A 20,849-nucleotide genomic window follows, 5' to 3' on the forward strand; every position below is an offset into this window, starting at 1 on the left:
GACCCACAAAGGCCCTGTGGTGTTCACACCAGACAGAGAAAGGACCGTTTCCAGAGTATTGTGCCTTCATCTCCTTGTAGGTTCAAGCTGAAGGTCTAGACTCTAGAGGAATGAGGTGAGGACTCTTCGGTCCCTGAGAGAAGTGAGAGACAAGCACCTCAGGTAGGCCATCCCCATGCACAGATGAAGTCTGTAAGACCCTGCTGCCCCCGAGTGACGGTGCCACCATAAACCATCTACTTTGTCAAGTCGCATAGGTGCAATCTATACCTTTGGTGGCAGGCCGATGCGGTTAAACCGCTGCCCAACTTTTGGCACTTTCTCTAGTGCAAGCCGCTTGCCCCTGGACTTTACTCGGTCAATGGCACTGTAGTTGAAGGTTTCACTGGCCAGGTATACTACCTACAGGGTAAAGAGAAAATATACTTAGGTTAGAGTTAAGTTTAAGAAAGGAAACTAGCACACATAAAATGTTTTAAAATGGCTAGGTGTGGTGGTGCACGCCTTTAACCCCAGCACTTGGGAGGCAAAGGCAGGCAAATTTCTGAGTTAGAGGCCAGCCTGGTCCACAGAGTAAGTTTCAGGACAGCCAGAGCTATACAGAGAAACCCTGTCTCGAAAAACCAAAAAAAAAAAAAAAAAAAAAAAAAAAAAAAAGAGTTCATCTGAAAGCTGGAGAGATGGCTCAGCGGTTAACAGCACTAACTGTTCTTCCAGAGGTCCTGGTGGCTCACAATCATCTGCAATGGAATCTGATGCCCTCTTCTGGTGTGTCTGAAGATAGCTACAGTGTAATCACATACATAAAATGAATCTTAAAAAAAAAAAAAAAATTCATCTGAACAACAGAAGCCCTAATTGCAAGTTTATACTTGGGAGCATGGCTGAGAGGTAGCCAGATTAGCTTAGGGGTTGATATAAATCAACCAACTCCCTAGGAAAAAAAAGTAATTCATTTTACAGAAGGGAAGAGAAGGAAAAGGGAGGGGAGAGAAAAAAACGGGAGAGGGGAGAAAGGAGCAACAAGGAAAGAAAAAATACTGGAAGATGGCTCACAGGTCAAGGCACTGGGCACCAAGCGTGACCACCTAAATGTGGCCCCCAGAACACACAACTGTGGAGAGAGCATCGACTCCCACAAGTGAGTGTTGGCATATGTGCTTCTCTACTACCTAGTTATTACTATTCATAATAAGTAAGTGTGGGAAAAAGTGTTTTCAGGCCATTTTTCCAGTTTCCACTTGAAAACCCCAGCCTGTTCAAGCTTCAAAGCATCTCGCCCTGCCATCAGCTCCCCCTGCCATCAGCTTCCCCTGCCATCAGCTTCCAGCTTTCCTTGCCACTTTTCTTCCCAGCCCACCACTCCTGACCTCCCAGGAAGTGGAGCAGCCAGTGAGTGAGAACCAGAGCTTTACTATTTGAAGTACCTTCACAGTGTGAGCCCTGTTTCCATAGTGACAGATACTCTGATCAACTGGATAGAATCCAAGCACAAGAGTAGGACAGGCAGTAAAGGTTAGAGATTCCTCTTAGATTCTCTGGCAGCTGAATTTAAACTTGCAAAGTTCTGTCTTAACTCAGCCTCATAGAAGATAGGGAGTTTTTTATGTTCTGATCTCAATCTATAGCCCAGGCTGGCCTCGAACTCACAGAGATCCTCCTGCTTCTGCTTCTGGGATTAAAGGTGCACATCACTATCGTGGGCAGATTAAGTGTTTTTGTATTGTTCATTCTGATGCAAGAAAGCCTCACAACTCATTATTCTCTATCAAGGAAGTCAGAGAAAAACTGTTAATGATTAAAACAGCTTATAAAAACACAAGACCCCTCATCAAGCATATTTCTTTGCCACAGACAAAGACCACTATGGAAAACTGTAACTGATCAAAATGCAGAGGTGTGAAGCACAGTCGCAGCTGACCCATCTACTACACGCAACTTTTACACCCAAGGCTCAGAGATCACTGTGGAAGGGAGGGCAAAGAGAGAGAGAAAGCCAGAGGAGCAAGGAACTTGCTGTGAGACTGAAAAATGTCAGACGCTACAGCTATGAAGTCTTACCAATATGGCTGCCTAGATAAGAGCTGAACAAGACCATCACAAAGAGCCAGACTGATGTGCGAGGGGAAAAACAGATGAGGCCTCAACCCTAGACAAAGAACTATAGGTAATTAAGGAATGTTGAGAGCAGGAGAAATAGCCTTCCAGGGAAGAGCACACCAACTAATTATCCAATACCAATCAATGGACAGACAGCCCTTAGAACATATTAAAAATATCATCAGCCAGGCAGTTGGTGGCGCACGCCTTTAATCCCAGCACTTGGGAGGCAGAGGCAGGTGGATTTCAGAGTTCAAAGCCAGCCTGGTCTACAAAGTGAGTTCCAGGACAGCCAGGGCTACACAGAGAAACCCTGTCTCGAAAAACCAAAAAAAAAAAAAAAAAAAAACCATATAAACTGAGCATTACTTATTTATGTACTTAGAAACACACACACATACACAAATAAAGACAAAAGAGGTTGTGAATTTCAAAGAGATCAAAGAGGTGGTATACATAGGAGGGTTTGGAGGGAGAAAAGGGAGAAATGAGAATTATATAATTTTTTTTTTTTTTTTTTTGGTTTTTCGAGACAGGGTTTCTCTGTGTAGCCCTGGCTGTCCTGGCACTCACTTTGTAGACCAGGCTGGCCTCGAACTCAGAAATCCGCCTGCCTCTGCCTCCCGAGTGCTGGGATTAAAGGCATGCGCCACCACGCCCGGCTGAATTATATAATTTTTAAAAAACTAAAGATAATTTTAAAAAATCACAAGGGGCTGGTGAGATGGCTCAGTGGGTAAGAGGACCCGACTGTTCTTGCGAAGGTCCAGAGTTCAAATCCCAGCAACCACATGGTGGCTCACAACCATCCATAATGAGATCTGACTCCCTCTTCTGGAGTGTCTGAAGACAGCTACAGTGTACTTACATATAATAAATAAATAAATAAATAAATAAATAAATAAATAAATCTTTTTAAAAAAAGCTTTTAAAAAATCACAAAATGTATAGAGTATTAACATTATGCCCTGTGTTTATATATGGATCCAGTATAATCTTAAAAATCACGCTACTAAGTAACTACTACTTCTATCTCTATGTTTTCAAGGAGGAGAGTGAACATACACTAGGGGAGTCACTGATTTACCCATGGGTCACACAAATAAGAAGCCATAGAGGAATGCCGGGCGTGGTGGCGCACGCCTTTAATCCCAGCACTCTGGAGGCAGAGGCAGGCGGATTTCTGAGTTCGAGGCCAGCCTGGTCTACAAAGTGAGTTCCAGGACAGCCAGGGCTACACAGAGAAACCCTGTCTCGAAAAACCAAAAAAAAAAAAAAAGAAGCCACAGAGGGGCTGGAGAGATGGCTCAGCAGTTAAGAGCACTGACTGCTCTTCTGAAGATCCTGAGTTCAAATCCCAGCAACCACATGGTGGCTCATAACCATCTGTACAGCTACAGTGTACACATATACAATAAATACATACATACATAAAGTCTTTAAAAAAAAAAAAAGAAGAAGAAGAAGCCACAGAGGCCAGTTCTGTGATCCCAGTACTTAGGAGCCTAAAACAGAAAGATCACAAGTTTAAGGCCATCCTGGGCTACATATCAAGACTGTATCTCTAACAAGAGGAAAGCCACTGAGTAGAATTCTGACTCAAACCTTGGACAAGGCCTTAGGCACTGTACCCCAGAAACACTAGCAGAGGAAACCAGCCAGGAAGCAGCTGTGGCTCTGTGCTGTTTATACTATGACAAAGCAGAGCAGGGACTGTGTAAAAAGGGCTCCTAGAGTCTTGAAGGGGCCTGACCTAGGATTTCAGGTTAGGAAACAGACTATAAAGCAATAATTATCACATAAGATGTTCTTAAACACTATAGGATCATTAAGTTCCCTGAAGTCATATGAAATCAACTATGCACTCAGCACTGCTTCAAAGGGGAGGGGAGGATGGTCCCGACTCTCTATCAGAGTCTCAGCTCAATCATAACAAACACAAGGAGTGTGTGACTCGCCTCTGTATTTCAACTTGCCCAGGACAGGTCCTTTCCTTTTCCTTCTTGCCCCCCGTGGTGTTGTGGACTGAATCCCCGGGCTTGCATATGCTTATGCTAAGTAAGTGTTCCAACAGTGAGCAACAACCCAGGCCAGGCCCTCGATCCCGCTATGCTCAGACAAGTCCCAGGATTCCACATCGTGAAGGCAGGTGAGGGCAACTCCAAGGCAGTCCTTTGAGGGAGTTGGAGCACACATTTTACTCTCATCCTCAGCTGACATCAGATAATTTGTATCTAAAGGCAGACATGGTGGCACACTATAGACTCAGGTACTTGGGAGGTTGATACAGGTGGTCACTGGAGGATAACAAGACCTTCCTGGTCTCTTAGAAAGAAAAGAGGGAATGGAGAGAGACATGACTCAGGTTAAGAGCACTGCCGCTCTTGCAGGAGTGGAATCCAGTACCCAGCACCCACATGAGACTCACAATCACCTGTGACTCCAGCTCCAGAGGATCCTTCATTGGCACCCACACACATGAGCTCATACATACATGCAGAGACAAACACACATCATTTTTTTAAGAGAGAGAGAGAGAGAAAGAGAGAGAGAGAGAGCGCAAGCGTGCATCCGCTGAGCATGGTGGTGCATGCCTTTAATCCCAGCACTCAGGAGGCAGAGGCAGTCAGTTATCAGTGAATTCTAGGCCAGCCTAGTATGTATAGTACATTCCAGAACAGCCAGGGCTACACAGAAAAACCCTGTCTCAAAATCCACTACCACCACTGTCCCCCAAAGAAGAAGAAAAGGGAGAGGGGAAAGGAAGAAAAGAAACTGTGTGCTTAAATCTTGGTCCAGAAGTCACTGAGGATGAGCAGTAAAAACACCTAGGTTTATAGCCAGCTTGCTGAATACAGAGACCAAGGAAGCCCTTAAATGTACACAAGGCACCTGTCAGATTCCTGAGATTATATAGAAGACTCATCCATGCCCTGAGAATAGCTTTTAAACTGTAAGCCTGTTCCTACCACCCATCCCCAAAAGGCTGAGTATCTCAGATTTAAACAAGCCCTCCCTGAGCCCTCTGTTCCACTAACAGAACTCAGGGACCAAGCAAGCCTATAGCAAAGAACTAAGGCTCCCCAGAACTGGGTCACTGACCTTTGTACGTGGTACAATGTTGAGTTCCAGTTTTTGGTCCACCAGGCTAGCCCCTGCCTCTGAGAGATAGCCCTGGTTGAGAACAAGGCAGTCTCGGCCAAAGCAGCAGGGGCAGCACAGCTTCTGCAGCCACTTGGTCCACTTAGGGTTAAGGTGCCCGTATGGCTCTTCATTCTTGGGTTTGAAGACAGCAACGATTCTCTACATAGACAAAACAGAGAGAGGGCAGGGAAGGTGATTCACAAGTCTGGGCGTTGTTCAGTAGAAGATCACATACTCAGCATTTATAAGGCCCTTAACTCAGTGGAGACAGGCTGCTAGAAAGAGCTACAGCCAACAATACCAGACCCCTCAGTCTTCTTGCTTCACACTTCTGCTTCCTCATCCTTCTTCTCTGATATAACTCTGTGCTTCAATGTCAATGGTTTGTAGGAAACAAAGTAAATGTATGCTTCCAGGTGAAAGACCAGAAGACAACTTGGTAAGACATCTTTCAGGGAGGGGTGGGGGGTGCTCAAGACAGGTTTTTCTGTGTAGCTTTGGCAGTCCTGGAACTTGCCTTGTAGACCAGGCTGGCCTCAAACTCAGAGATCCATCACCTCCCTCTGCCTCCCAAATGCTGGGAGACACTGGGAGGGTGGGAGATTGTCTAAGAGAGACAATCTAATAACAAAACAACCAAAGAAGAAACAAAAATCATAGCAGGAAAAAGAAGGTGCTACAACATGGTCACAACTGGGGTTCTCTTAACAGAGTCTGATAGGCAAGGTTCAGGAGAAGAGAACACACAGTTCATTTTCTCTAACCTACAACTTAATCTGCTTTCCTGGTTTTGTTTGTCCAAAACCAGAAAAACAGATTAAGTTGTGTCTTATTGTGTATTAAGTATTGTGTCTTATTAGGTTGAGTCTTATCGTGTATCCCTGGCTGGCTCAGAATTCGGCAGTGTAGACCCTCTGACCTCACACTCAGATCCACCTCCTCTACCTCTTGAGTGCTGGGACTAAAGGTGTGCTCTACAACACCTAAACTCTGACTGTTTTCTTCCACAGACCCTTAGGCCCTCTGGACTCGCTTTCCATCTATCGCATTCCTTCCAGTCCCCAAACGGCTACTTCTAAGGAAGAGAGGCAGATGTGCTAACTAAGTGAGTCATCTTAGACTCCTCTTCTTCCCTACTTACTTCACAGCCAATCCAAGGGTGGCTGCTGGGTCAGAAAGCGATTTTTTTTTTTTTTTGTATCACTTCCTGAGTTAGGGTAGGTCACAGTAGACAACGTATTATATCCATCTGCCTTCATTTAGTGAGTACTAGTGAGCTGACTCATCCCACTGCTAATAATGAATTAAATCGTGAGGCCAGATCCTTCAAAAAAAAATCTTATAAGGATTTGTAAAGACAAGAAAAACCCATAACACTTTTTTTTTCTTTCTAACAAGAATACATTTATTTTTAAGGTCAAATTTATTGGTAAAAGTAAAATATAAATGATATTGTAAGTCTTTGTAATTACTTTTTAAAGGCATGGTCTCACTATGTAGCCCTGGCTGGCCTTTAACTTGTTAGACCAAGCTAGTTGAATTCATAGAAATCAGCCTGCCTCGGCCTCCCCAATGCTGGGATTAAAGATGTATGCCATCATACCCTGCCACAGTTACTTTCTTATCCAAAGTGGCTAGTAAGAAGCCTTGGCACGAAGCAGCTTCTGTGTTCACAGAACCCGGTCTCTGAAAACCAGAGACGCTGCCACAGGCCACTGAACTGGACCCTTCAACAGTGTAGCATGCAGTCGCCAAAGAAAGGGGGACGGAGACCTTCCAGGTACCAGTGAGGGCAGCAAAGTACTGAGGAATAAGTTAAATTCTTCTACTTGAAGAAAACAGAACTTGAAGGCAAACTGCAGACAAGTGTCATTTATTACTGACCTCCCAGGCCTCTCAACTTCCACTCATCATGAGGAAACCATTAATTGGTTCTTCAAAGAAATAAAATATGGTTATCTCTGTAACACAGGGACATCAATGACGAATTCTGTCTAGATTAAAGAATTGAGGGAAGTAAAGTGGAGGGAGACTGAGAACTAGAAGGGCATTTGGCACGGGGGAGACACACACCTCTTAGGACTAAGACCAGACCTCAGTACAACTCAGCTCTGCTAAACTCTGATTAGGATCTAGTTTGTGCAAGTGTGTGGTCGGTTTCCTCAAGACACAAAGCAGCCTCTGCCCTAATTTTCACAGCCATGTTAACTGCATAGAGTGGACGATGTTGCTGGCAAATCAAAAAATGCTCTCCTCTCCCGAGGATGAACTCTAAGACACTGCTGTGAAGACACTCTTTTGGTTTGGTTTTTGTTTTTTTGGGGGGTGGGGGTTTCGAGACAGGGTTTGGCTGTCCTGGCTGTAGACCAGGCTGGCCTTGAACTCAGAAATCCACCTGCCTCTGCCTCCCAAGTGCTGGGATTAAAGGCGTGCGCCACCACTGCCTGGCAAGACAACTCTTTTTTTTTTTTAATTTTTTCAAGTTTTATGTATTATATCTAAGTACACTGTAGCTGTCTTTAGACACCCCAGAAGAGGGCGCCAGATCTTATTACAGATAGTTGTGAGCCACCATGTGGTTGCTGGGATTTGAACTCAGGACCTTTGGAAGAACAGTCAGTGCTCTTAACCGCTGAGCCATCTCTCCAGCCCCGACAACTCTTATAAAGGCAAACATTCCATTGGGGCTGGCTTACAGTTTCAGAGGTTTAGTCCATTATCATCATGGCAGGAAGCTTGGCAGCATGCAGGCAGATGTGGTGCTGGAGGAACCAAGAGGCAGCCAGGATGAGAGTAACATCCACAGTGGGCGGAGCCTGAGCATAGGAGCCCTCAAAGCTCACCTACAAGTGCATGATGTACTCACTCCTCCAAAAAGGCCACACCTCCTAATAGTGCCACTCCCTATGGCCAAGCATCCAAACACATGAATCTATGGGGGCCTCGTCATCCAAACCACCACACCACTCAAATTAAAAAAGAATACCTCCCAGTACTCAGCTCGGGAAGAAACTGACTGACCTCCTCACCATTCTCTCGTCCTAGATAGTTCATTCTTGTTACACCCAAGAGAATGGATCTCTGTGGATCTGATTTTAAAAGCAGCTTTCCTGTTTTTAAAGATTTATTTTATTTATGTGAGTACATGGTAGCTGTCTTCAGACACATCCCAGAAGAGTACATCAGATTACATTACAGATGGTTGTGAGCCACCATGTGGTTGTTGGGAATTGAACTCAGGACCTTTGGAAGATCGGTCGGTGCTCTTAACTGTTGAGCCATCTCTCCAGCCCAAAAGCATCCTTCCTTAACCCCCACTTACTGTGCTCCCTAGTTAATGTAAAATAATATACAGATATCTTAGGAAGTACCAGTCCATAAATAAAAACAGAACTGTATCAGGAACCAGGAAACTCCTTGCTAGCTGGTGTCAGAATCCACAATCACTTACTGGAACCCAAGTTTCCTATCACTAACAAGCAATGACCAACATAAGGATATGATAGAGAGACCCCGAAAAGTGAAGTGTCATATATTTGCAGCCAATCTACCTACTAGAAAGACTGCAGATCTACTGGAGTCGAGGGTTACAAGGCCAGCCTTGTTAACAATGCTTGGGCTTGGAAATAATGCTGAGACCCCCATCTCAATAAACAAAATGATACAGAGGTAATGTAATGCAGCAGGAAGTTCACAAACACGGTCAGTCTTGGCTACATAGTAAGACTCTGGTCTAAAAAAAAAAAAAAAGAAAGAAAAGGAAGGAAAAGGAGGAATACATTTATTTCTTTTTTCCAAGGACTCAAAACTTGAGTTTAAATAAATCACTCATGTACAGTGATATAACCAGAAGTGAGTTTTAGTTTAAATTTTGGTTGTTTTTTAAGTTTAGGGGCTAGCCAGAGTGCTCAGTGGGTTAAAAAGTTCTTGCCATCCAGTCTGATGACTGATTTCAATGCTCAGAACCTATTTGGTTTGAAGCAAAGAACTGACCTCACAAGTTGCCTTCTGAACTCCAACCTCACTCTGCGCATATGTGCACAAAGATTCAAAATAAATTTTGTTTGGTACACACAACATGGAAGGCTCACAAATTTCTTTCTTTTAAGATTTCCTTCAAGACAGGCATGATAGCACAGAACTAGAATTCTCTTAAATTGTTAAAAATTAGAAGCCGGGGGGTGGTGGTGCACCCCTTTAATCCCAGCACTCAGGAGGCAGAGACAGGCAGATCTCTGAGTTCGAGGCCAGCCTGGTGTACAAAGTGAGTTCCAGGATAACCAGGGCTACACAGAGAAACCCTGTCTCGAAAAACCAAAACCAAAAATCAAAAATTAAAAAAAATTAGTAAGATCCCGCACTAAGAGAGGGGGAGTCAGTCTTTTAACGGTGTGATTCCCGGTAGGTCAACTGCACTCCAGGGCAGCCCAGATTAGACTAAAATAATTTAAAAGAAAACTCCAAGAGAGGTCAAGGTATTGGGAGAAACCTAGGAGAAATGGGGGAGTGTGAATATGATCAAAATATATGAAATTCTCAAAGAACTAACTAAAATATTTATGAAAATAGCCATTTCAAAACAGTGTTGCAAAACCCTGTAGTGTCTGAGTTAACAGACTAGAGCTTCGTCCTCATACCTGGTCAAGGTTTCAGTATTTCACATCTGATCTCCGAGTCTCTTCTCTACACACAAAGGGAAATGACAGAGAGCAGACAAATAAAGCCTTACACATATTATGAAAATGCTCGGGCTGGTGAGATGGCTCAGTGGGTAAGAGCACCCGACTGCTCTTCTGAAGGTCTGGAGTTCAAATCCCAGCAACCACATGGTGGCTCACAACCATCCGTAGTGAGATCTGGCTCCCTCTTCTGGAGGGTCTGAAGACAGCTACAGTGTACTTACATATAATAAATAAATAAATCTTTAAAAAAAAAAAAAGAAAATGCTCATCCCTGGGCCCTCAAAATTTACAGTGATCCCTGGGCCATACTTTAAGAACTACGGTCGCCTGCAAACTATTTTACTCCTAACTTGGGTGTGGTAGCTCCCTGTACCAGATGGCAGATAAAGCTTAAAATCTCATGACCTATATCCACAGAGGATATACAGCATTCACTATATCATTCAAGTGTTTGCTCAGTAAGGTCTGGTGATGCTATCAATATGGTTCTTAACCAAGTGAAAGGATGAGAGGATTCTTCTGAACGTGGGAGAAGCTGAGGAAGTCATCTTTTGCTGTTTTTCAAATACTGAATGTGTTTCTTCTATCTGTGCATGTGAACAAGAAAACCGTTTTTAAATGTTATTTAGAGAGAGGCACATGCACACTTAACAAATAAACAGATTTTAGAAAACAGCATAGGCCAGGCGGTGGTAGCGCATGCCTTTAATCCCAGCACTTGGGAAGCAGAGGCAGGCAGATTTCTGAGTTTGAGGCCAGCCTGGTCTACAAAGTGAGTTCCAGGACCACCAGGGCTATACAGAGAAACCCTGTCTCAGAAAAAAAAAAAAAAACAAAAACAAAAAACCAACCAAACAAACAAAAACAAACGCATAGGCAGGACATGGTGGTGTGCACCTTCAATCCCAGCATTCGGGAGGCAGAGGGTGTCAAGTACTGTGAATTCCAGGCTAGCCAGGTCTACATCGTGAATCCCTGTCTTAAAAACAAACACACACGCTAGAGCGGTGGCAAAAGCCTTTAATCCCCACACTCACAAGGTAGAGGCAGTAAAGTCCAGTCTGGTCTACAAAATTCCAAGTCTGGAGGGCTACACAGGTAAGAACCTATCCCTCCCCCCTCCAAAGCAACCTATTAAATAAACAATAAAATGGTCAATTATATAAGGTTAAAAAACCATTGATGTGATATAAAGTGCCTAGAATATGTGGACAGATATCTCTGCAGACACTGTACTTGGCAATTTTATATGCAAAGAATTTTAAATAGCATTCCTTGATGAATTGTTATTCTCAGTGGTTACAAGAATATCCTCTCACAATTATACTACTACTGCCTTCCACAACACCATGTATCCAAGAAAGCCTAATATAGAGGTAAGCAGGCATACGACTGGAAAACAGAACAAGATAAGCAGTCGGAGTGAAACATGCCTCTACTCCCAGGAGTTCCAGAGAAGCAGCCAAGAGGATCCATAGTACAAACTCATTTTTGGCTAAATAGCTAGACTGAAGAAGCCAGGCTGGGCTACCTAAGACCCTGTTTAAGAAGAGAAACAAAACAAAGGGACAAAATGAAAAACTCCTGAGTAAATATCTGCTAAGTACCAGAACTCCCTACCAGGGGCTTTCCTGTGTGATGTTTAACCACACCGCCCCTTACTTTACTGTGTAGCCCTGGCTGACCTGGAACACACTCTGTAAATCAGGCTGACTTCAAATTCACAGAGCTCTGCCTGCCTCTGCTTTTTTTTTTTTTTTTAAAGATTTATTTATTTATTTTATGTATATAAGTACACTGTAGCTCTACAGATGGTTGTGAGCCTTCATGTAGTTGTTGGGAATTGAATTTTTAGGACCTCTGCTCACTCCTGTCGGCCCCACTCACTCTCTCCAGTCAACCCCACTCACTCAGGCCCAAAGATTTATTTATAATTATACATAAGTACACTGTAGCTGTCTTCAGACACACCAGGAGTCAGATCTCATTGCAGGTGGTCATGAGCCACCATGTGGTTGCTGGGATTTGAACTCAGGGACTTAGCAGTCACTGCTCTTAACTTCTGAGCAATCTCGCCAGCTGCCTGCCTCTGCCTCTTGAGGGCTGGGGTTATAGGCTTGCACCACCATGCCTGGTCCATTGATCTTCTTAAAACTATTTATATCACATGTTCTGCAATTCCTGGAACTATGAACTTCATCAAAGAGTAGATGCTAAGAAAATACGTATGTAGTCAAGTGACCATGAGATCTGAAGCAGCAAGCCTGTAAGTGAGGAGGGGTAATGTGAGACACATCACCATGGCAACCACTAATCTAGCATTTTCCATTTTACTGTTCCAGGTCCTTACTTAATCATCCTGTGGCAGAAACTACCATAAACTGGGAAGTACAGTCAAGGCTGTCACAGTCAAGTCTTTCAGAATGAGCGGGAGCACGCACCCTTCTAGAGGGCCTGAGCACACTGCCAGCCCTCATAGCAGGTGGCTCTCAACCACCTGGAGCCCTGACTCTAGGAGATCCAACACTCACTCCTGACCTCCAAGGGCAACCACATCCAAGTGGCATAAAAACCTGCAGACACACTCATAAATAAAATAAATTTAAATTAAAACAGGCTGGGACTGGTGCTGGACACCTTTAATCCTAGCCATAACTAGGCAGCTGAACCTCTGTGAGTTCAAAGTCAGCCTTGTCTACATAGTGAGCTCCAAATCAGCCAAGGCTACATAGTAAGACCTTGTCTCAAAAATAAAAAATTAATCTTAAAAAAATTAAAAAAGAGCCTTTCAGACTGTTCCAAAAGTGGTTCTTACACACACTCCTGGTTCCTCCTTGCCTGTCTTATTTTATTGTGTAGGGAAGATAAAACCTACAGGTCACAAGCACTAACCACCACAACTACGTTCTAGACAATCAGATGTAGGCAGAAAAACCTGATGCAACTTCAAGGAAGGGCCAGCAAGGGTGGGGACACATTCTTTCTCTCCCTCTTTCCAATGGCTGACAAACAAGGAAGCTTGAGCAGCCATTAGCAGAGGACATGTAGGCCACACTCTGAGGACAGGCACATCTGCAAACACAGTGAAAAGCCACGCTGGTTCTGAGAAGCCCATAGACTCCCTTTACATTTGAGATAAAGAAACCGCCGGGTGGTGGTGGTGCACGCCTTTAATCCCAGCACTTGGGAGGCAGAGGCAGGCAGATTTCTGAGTTCGAGGCCAGCCTGGTCTACAAAGTGAGTTCCAGGACAGCCAGGGCTATACAGAGAAACCCTGTCTCAAAAAACCAAAAAAAAAAAAAAAAAAAGAAACCTTTTCCCCACCTTTGGTCATTATTTAAAAATATCTGTCACACACAGGCAAGCCCGATGCTAACGGACACCAGAGAAACTGAGTTCACATGGCTGACCGCTTCTCAAACAGTAGTGAGGTGAGGAGCAGAACCTCGGAGCCAAGATGCCTTCCTAGGGGACCAACCTTGTGCAAATCAATTACACTGTACCCAGGGTCACCTGTGGAGACAAAACGGTAGCAACTTCCGAGGTGGTTTTGGGAACAAGCGTTAATATTCATAAAGCACTTGAACAATTCTGCACAATTTAAGCATTAAACTTAAACAAATTTGGTGCAGAGTCTAAGGTAACAAATACCAAACTGTTTCTGTGGGCCAGTGTAACCTCCACAAGCCCTCAGGAAGTGGCTCCTCAGCTCTAGACCACACTTTCAGAGGGAGCAGGGCAAGGCAATCATATTACTAATCTTTTTATTCCTGTTTTGGAAATGTACGTGTAGATTTTTACCTCTAACAGGGGACAGTGGCCAGAAACTTAGAGCCTGACCACTGCCCACACCAAAACGACAGCCTCCAACCCCGAGCCCTTCGGCCTGTGCTCCGTGCTGGACCGAGGTAACAGAACTCACAGATCATGTTACTCCCATTTATCAGAGCACCAGATCATTTCCCAGTTGACCCGACATACTTCTAAATGAGAAAAAACAAAAATCTCCCTCCTGTGCTATCAAAAGGTCCAGCCAACATGTTACGCATTACCCACTCCCCCCCCCCCCCCCAAACGCAATTCCTACCTAAATCCCCATTCTGTTCTGGAATAAAAAAGATTTAAGTCTTGCTGACTTGGCTTCTTGTGCTGGATCGGGGGCCTTGTGTATAGTCTCAAAGTTTTCTCCAGTCCAGTTTATACAAATGCTGTTGAGAGAATTGCTCTCTGGTTTTGTAATCTCAAGGGCAGCTCTGGGTAAATGAACTCTATCGAGAGCAGTCAGTCCCAACCCACCCTGACCAGTTCAACACAGCAGCATGCAACCCATGTAAAGAGCACACAGGGGCTGGAGAAATGGCCCGGAAGCTGCCGCTCTTCTAGAAGACCCAGGGTTCCATTCTCAGCACCCATACGACAGCTCACAGTCATCTGAAACTCCAATCCCAAGGATCCAACCATCCTCTGGGAAAAGACACATAAATAAAGACAAAATATCAAGACACATAAAATGTTTTAAAATGGCCGGGCGTGGTGGTGCACACCTTTAGTCCCAGCACTCGGGAGGCGGAGACAGGCGGATTTCTGAGTTCGAGGCCAGCCTGGTCTACTGAGTGAGTTCCAGGACAGCCAGGGCTATACTGAGAAACCCTGTCTCGAAAAACAAAAACAAAAAAAAAGTTTTTAAATGAAAAAAATAAGATAAACAAAGAGTCCACACAGTATTCTGGAGGTTCAGGCAGGAGGAATGTGAGTTGAAGCCAACCTGGGCTACACAGTGAAATGAGACAAGGTGCTTCTAGGTAGCTCTGTCCTAGATCTCGTTCTGTAGATTAAGCTGGCCTCCAATTAACAAAGAACCCTCAGCTTCTGCCTTCTGATTGCTGGGATTAAAGGCTTGGTCCACACCTGCTAATTTTTTAAGGTTGTGTTTTTGGTTTTTGGTTTTGTTTTTAAATTCACACACTCACAAATGCAAGGGACCAGCTGCCCAGTGGTGGCACATGCCTTTAATCTCAGCACTGGGAAGGCACAGGCAGGCTGATCAAGGCCAGCCAGGTCTACAGAGTGAATTCCAGAGACAACCAGGACTACAGAGAGAAACGGTGTGTGTGTGTGGGGGGGATATATGGAGAGGGAAGGGAGGGAATTTTGATACAACTTTAACACCCATAATTTTAATATATATAACAATAGTAAATTTTTTAAATGAACCATTTGGCACATCTGAAAACACCAACAAGAAAGAGCTGATATATCTTGACCTACTAATCCTCTAATAGCTCTGGTCTGATCTGTGTCCCAAGTTTTAAATTCTTATGAAGTCTCAAATGGATAAAGGTCACTTCTTAGCTGCCTCGGTCACCTCATGCCCCACATTATCCTGCTTCCACACCCCCCAGTACAAAAGCAGGCGACAAAAATTAAGGTCATCAAAACTGCCCTAGCTAAGTAAACTCCTGATATAGAACTGAAAGAAAAATTAACGGGCAGGAGACAGTTTCGTGTTTTTAAAGCTCCACACTGTGACACTGAGGAACCATAAGCGACGATATGAACCTTTTCCCAGAAGTGAGCAATAATCAGGACAGATGACACTGACGAGTCCACCCACGCTGTCACCAATGACTGCTAATAAGAAACCTGGGATCCCTGCAAAGACAGCCCCACAACACAAGAGGGAATTAAATCCTCAGAGCCCGTGATGGGTCGACACACAGCTTTGGGCCAAACTAAAATAAATAAATAAAAGGTGAAAGAGAATAGGTCTAAAACCCTGAATCTGGAGGCAATGACTAGCTATTTGTCCCAGTAGTTTGAAGCTAAGGGACCGACTGGAAAGCAGCTTGGGTCAGGACTTTTCTGCCCCGTATCTGGTCAATTTCCTCTTTTCTCTTTCCGCTCACGCCTTCCCCTGCAAAAAGGTTCTGATTGATTTCTTCATCCCGCGAGGTTTCTCCACTTCCAGTCCCCAGAAGCATCCCCAATCTCGCCGGGGACTGGCGCTGAAGTTTCTTTTCTGCACCCTCTCGATTCCCCCTTTCCCCGGTCCCGGGGCGCCGCCCCCGCTGCGCCCGCACCCCCGCGCTCACCCCCTGAGAGTCCTTGACGAAGTAGCTTCCACTGGAGCCCTGGTAGATGCGCTCGGGATAGATGCTGCACTCGATGGCAACCTCGGCCTGCCGCACCACCACCTCGAACTCGGGGTCCTCCGGGAAGTCGTTCCGCTCGCGGTGGGTCTGAACGGCGTGCGCCGCCACGGCCGCCTGGGCGGCCAGGGCCTGGGCCTGCACAGCCACCGTGTGGGTCTGGCCCTGCGCCGCCGCGCCCCGGGCCCGGTCCAGCAGGGGCTGCCGCTCCCGGTCGTGGCCGGGCGAGCACGGCGGTGACGGGCCGGAGCCGGCCGCCGCCGCCACGCGGACCGCGCCCCCCGGGACTTGCGGAAAGTGAGCTCCGGAGCCCGACGGGAAGGTGTACTCCGGGGGTTGGGCCCGCTCGGGGGACACTAGCGGGCTCGTCTCGTCCATCCCTCAGGCCGCCGGCTCGGGGACCCGGCGCGCTCCACACCAGCGAGCTCGCGGCCGTGACCAATCCGCGGCACTCCCCCACCTCCCGCTTGGCCAACCAGGAAGCCGCGCCTCCGTAGCTCCGCCTCTAGCCTGTCCTGTTTACTTGGCGACGCGTAGGCACGGCCCCTCGCGCTTGTGTAGTGGCCAATCAGAACCTGCGCCTACGCAATCGCGGCCTCCTTAGCTTTCGCGTCACCTTCTGTGAAGACCGCGCATGCTCTATGAGACAAACCCGGGTCAGGTACGCCCTCTGCCCTTAGCCCGCCCCAGCTTCCAATTGGCAGACAGATCTTCGGAAGCTTTCCCGATAGCTGCTTCCTTGCTAACTTATTGACTGGCTACCCTGACCAGACTGTGAAACTGCAAAATGTCATTTTTGTGTCACTAAACACCAGCTATGGACAAAGAATTGAAACGACAACAATGAGATAGGTCACTTGTGCTGCTATCGCAGTAAGTTAAAAAAAAAAAAAAAATCCTAGTACCTCAGCCGGGTGGTTGCCTTTAAACCTTTAAACCTTGCACTTTGGAGTCAGAGGCAGGTGGATCTGTTTCTTGAGTTTGAGGCCATAGCGAGTTCCAGGACGGGTTCCAAGGTTACACAGAGAAACCCTGTCTCGAAAAAACAAAAATAAATAATAAATGTCAGTCTTCATGCAGTTTACATAGTGTATGAGCAATGTTTTATGCTTTGCTCATATACTATGTAAATCTGATCATTAAGGAAAGCTTTGGTCCCTTGAGAATAAATTAGTCCGTGACTTTATTCCCTGAGTGTCTAGACACAGTTGGTCCTCGTTTTCATTAATAAAAGGAAGAAGAAAAATATAGCTTTGTCCTCACTCTGTATAAGCACCACCGGAGACAGAGATCTAAAGCTAACAATATTAGCTGAAAGTTCGCAATAGTTCATAGACTTGAGAACGGGTGGAGAGTGAGAAAAGGCCGTATACAGGGTCTGTACCAAGAGCCAGCTGCTAAAGGAAGTAGCTGAATTGCAAGGGGAGAAGGAAAGAAAAGGCATACCATGCACACGGAGCATTGCCAAAGAGAACCAGGAAGAAGGCTAAAGCCTATTTAGGACACCCTGCTTAGCTGAGGAAAAGCAGAGCTAAACACTAAAGGCCTAGAGAGCCAGCAGAGGGCACGTGACATCCGGAAGCTTCGGAGGGCAGAGCTTGCAGGAGTGCAATGTAGAGCGTATCCACTCTAAACCTAGAGAGAGAACAGAGGCTGCAGGCATGGAGGAACAGCTAAGACACTTGCTGCTCTTACACCGGAACCGGAACCGGAACCGGAACCAGTTCCCAGCACTCATATCAGGTTGGCCACAAAAACCTCTAAGTCTTGCTCTAGGGAATCTGACATCCTCCTTTAAGCCCCTTCAGGTACCTTCACACGGACAAACACAGAAGAGAGAGTGACAGAGAGAGAGAGAAAGAGAGAGAGAGAGAGAGAGAGAGAGAGAGAGAGAGAGAAACAGAGACAGATTCAGAAGAATAGAGAAAATAATAATAATAATAATAAGGAGGGACTGGAGCGATGACTCAGTAGTTAAGAGCATAGCACCCACATGACAGTTGTCTATGTAACTCAAGCTCCAGGGAATTTGACACCCTCGCACAGGCACAGAGTGCAGGCAAAACACCAATGCATATGAAATAAATAATTAAAAAAATAATTTCAATACAATTATAGTGTAAAATATAATACATAAAAACACGGGCTTGGAAATCAGAGATGTTTGAAGTTAAGCTCTGTTCTAAATGATTATCATTTTTTTAAGAAGTTGATTTTTAAATTTTCTAAAGTTCCCCATCTATAAAATGACAGTAATCACCCTTACCTATAATCAGGACACAAAAGGCCTTCCACAGACATCCCCTTTCATAACTGCTGAGATTATGATTAATGGTATTTTTGTTTTTCATCTCAGAACCACCAGCAAGCAGAAGTTTTCACAGAAGATAACCAATCACATAATCACCTTAAAGTTTTCCGTTTATTTAATTTCTGAATGTACGCATGTACACGTGTGTCACGTGTGTGTGCATGTGTGGCAGTCAGAGGACAGTAATTGGTTCTCACTTCTAAGTGTGTCCCAGGGATTAAACTCAGGTTGTCAAGCTTGATGACAAGTGCCAACCTGGTGACCCATCTCACCAGCCCCCATCAGCCTACTTTCTTGAGTCAAATTATTGTTCCAACTCGAGAGAAGTACTGAACCGAAAGAGCTATTGTTTAGTTGTATGTGTGAGGATGTCTTCAACTTCTTTTTTTCCAATGAGTCCTTCCAGGGCTGAGAGGCTATCCCAGTGGTAGAGTGTTTGCTTACCATATAGAAGACCCTGTGTTCACCTCCAACACAACAAAAAATAAATACGCCATCCTGGCCAAAGATCTATATAGAGTTCGCTGGCCTTTTATAGGTAAAGTAGCTATGTAGCGATGTCTACCTAACTCATGTAGTGATATAGTGGGTTCTCAGAACCACGGAAATGGTATTTGATATCATTCATCTCATTTAGCTAATGGATTTAATATTATGGGCAAGGAAAGATCCAAGATTCTGAGTTCTCCCTGGAATTCTGAGTTTTCCCCCTCAAGCTTTATTTCTGTGTCTGCCACTCGGGACTAGGTTTCTCTTTTAGGTAAGTCTATGTGTCTCAATACACATGGAGAGTACGCTTACTCAGTGCTAAGTATGTGCTGGGCATTGTATCTTACGTGGATTCGCTTCACTAACTCCCATTATAACTCCAATTATGTTGGATGCTGTAACCCAAGGAGACAAGGTAATTTGTTCTTACCAACAAACCAACAAACCATCTTGCTGGCCAAAGAAACTACATTTTGCAAGCTTTTTTGTTGTTGTTGCAAATTTATAGGTCTTTCCATAATTTGGTCTCACACAATCTGTGATTTAATCTCATTTCTTCATATTTCCTAACACAAGTTCTAAAGAGATCCCTTTCTTTACATTCTATTTTTCAATGACTGCACTTATTTGTTTTGTTTTGTTTTGTTTTGTTTTGTTTTGTTTTGTTTTGTTTTGAGACAGGGTTTCTCTGTATAGCCCTGGCTGTCCTGGAACTCACTTTGTAGACCAGGCTGGCCTCAAACTCAGAAATCTGCCTGCCTCTGCCTCCTGAGTGCTGGGATTAAAGGTGTGCACCACCACGCCCAACTCAATGACTGCACTTTAATCTACATCTATTCCACAGTTTAGCTTATATTACCTAGTGAGTATTATTAATACCATATTGAATTTATCGGTCTGATCTCATTTTACAGGCCAGAGAGCTTACTAAGTTACTCAAAAATATACACAATTTGTAAGTAGCGAAAATAGGATTTGAACACAGAAATCAAATCTTTTAAAATTAACTTCAAACTACCGTTCTTTTGGCGTTATATTCTCGTTTTGTTTTTTTGGTTTTTTTTTTTTAAGATTTATTTATTATATGTAAGTACACTGTAGCTATCTTCAGACACTCCAGAAGAAGGTGCCAGATCTCGTTGCGGATGGTTGTGAGCCACCATGTGGTTGCTGGGATTTGAACTCTGGACCTTCGGAAGAGCAGTCGGGTGCTCTTACCCACTGAGCCATCTCACCAGCCCCTGGTGTTATATTCTCATACAGGTCCTGAAAAGCCACCATTATTTTCATCATTACCATTTTCTAACCTGCAACTGAAGAAATCCCAATCCAAAAAGCTATTGAAGCCATTTGCTTTGTCTTTCAATGCCTCACACATGTCATATGAGTTTCACGAGAGAAGCAACGACGACCATGGCTTCCCAAATCCTGAAGAACTTGCTGCCCACACGCATTTCAATAAATAAACATACAGCTATACAGACATTCGGGAACAGTATTTGGGAAGATTTGCTCCAATAATAGCAATATATTTTAAATACAGAAGATGTGGGACACAGTGAGTCCCTATGAATGCAAATGTGCAGCGCATCCTTAATTACAAAGCTGAGCTTCTAAAGCACGGTTTAGGTTTTCTCTTCATACTTAGCGGTGGAGTTGTTCATGCATCTAAAAATCACAACCTTTTGAGAGGGTAGCCACTTTGAACGCTTGTTCAGCCTTATTTGGGATTAAAGTTTATGCCTGAAGGTCTCTGGAGAGGTGAAACCTGTGTCCTTGTTTTCTGGTGGGATTAATGAGATTGAACAGCCGGCTCAGCCCCACCTGTCTTTCAGATCTTTGGCCCAGACTCCCAAAACACTGGGCCCCTCACAAAGATGGCACGAAAGAGGGCTGGACCAATGGGGAGTGGCGTTGCTCGCGGTTGCCTAGGTAACAGCCAATGAACAGCAGGAATTGTGCCCAGTGCGGCCC

At 44.8% G+C, this 20,849-nt stretch overlaps 1 protein-coding gene and 1 long non-coding RNA gene across 2 annotated transcripts in view; one reads left to right on the forward strand and one right to left on the reverse strand.

The window, feature by feature from the left end:
* The window catches only part of Pi4k2a (phosphatidylinositol 4-kinase type 2 alpha), a 32,407-nt gene extending 15,720 nt beyond the window's left edge, over positions 1-16,687 (reverse strand). Inside the window, exons 1-3 of the mRNA XM_021151762.3 lie at positions 16,019-16,687; positions 5,203-5,403; positions 271-402 (exon numbers count right to left, since the gene is read on the reverse strand). Coding sequence (XP_021007421.1) covers positions 271-402; positions 5,203-5,403; positions 16,019-16,453 — 768 coding nt within the window. The 5' untranslated portion in view covers positions 16,454-16,687. The remainder of the gene's footprint in view (positions 1-270; positions 403-5,202; positions 5,404-16,018) is intronic.
* On the forward strand, positions 121-12,516 carry LOC110285531 (uncharacterized). The gene is made up of 3 exons (XR_003835566.2): positions 121-162; positions 6,255-6,349; positions 12,269-12,516. It is a non-coding gene; the product is annotated as an uncharacterized LOC110285531 (long non-coding RNA).
* Positions 16,688-20,849: the final 4,162 nt, after the last annotated feature.

The sequence above is a fragment of the Mus caroli genome, unplaced genomic scaffold (assembly GCF_978045245.1).
Source record: "Mus caroli unplaced genomic scaffold, Mus_caroli_1 scaffold_20, whole genome shotgun sequence".
Classification (NCBI taxonomy): Eukaryota; Metazoa; Chordata; class Mammalia; order Rodentia; family Muridae; genus Mus; species Mus caroli.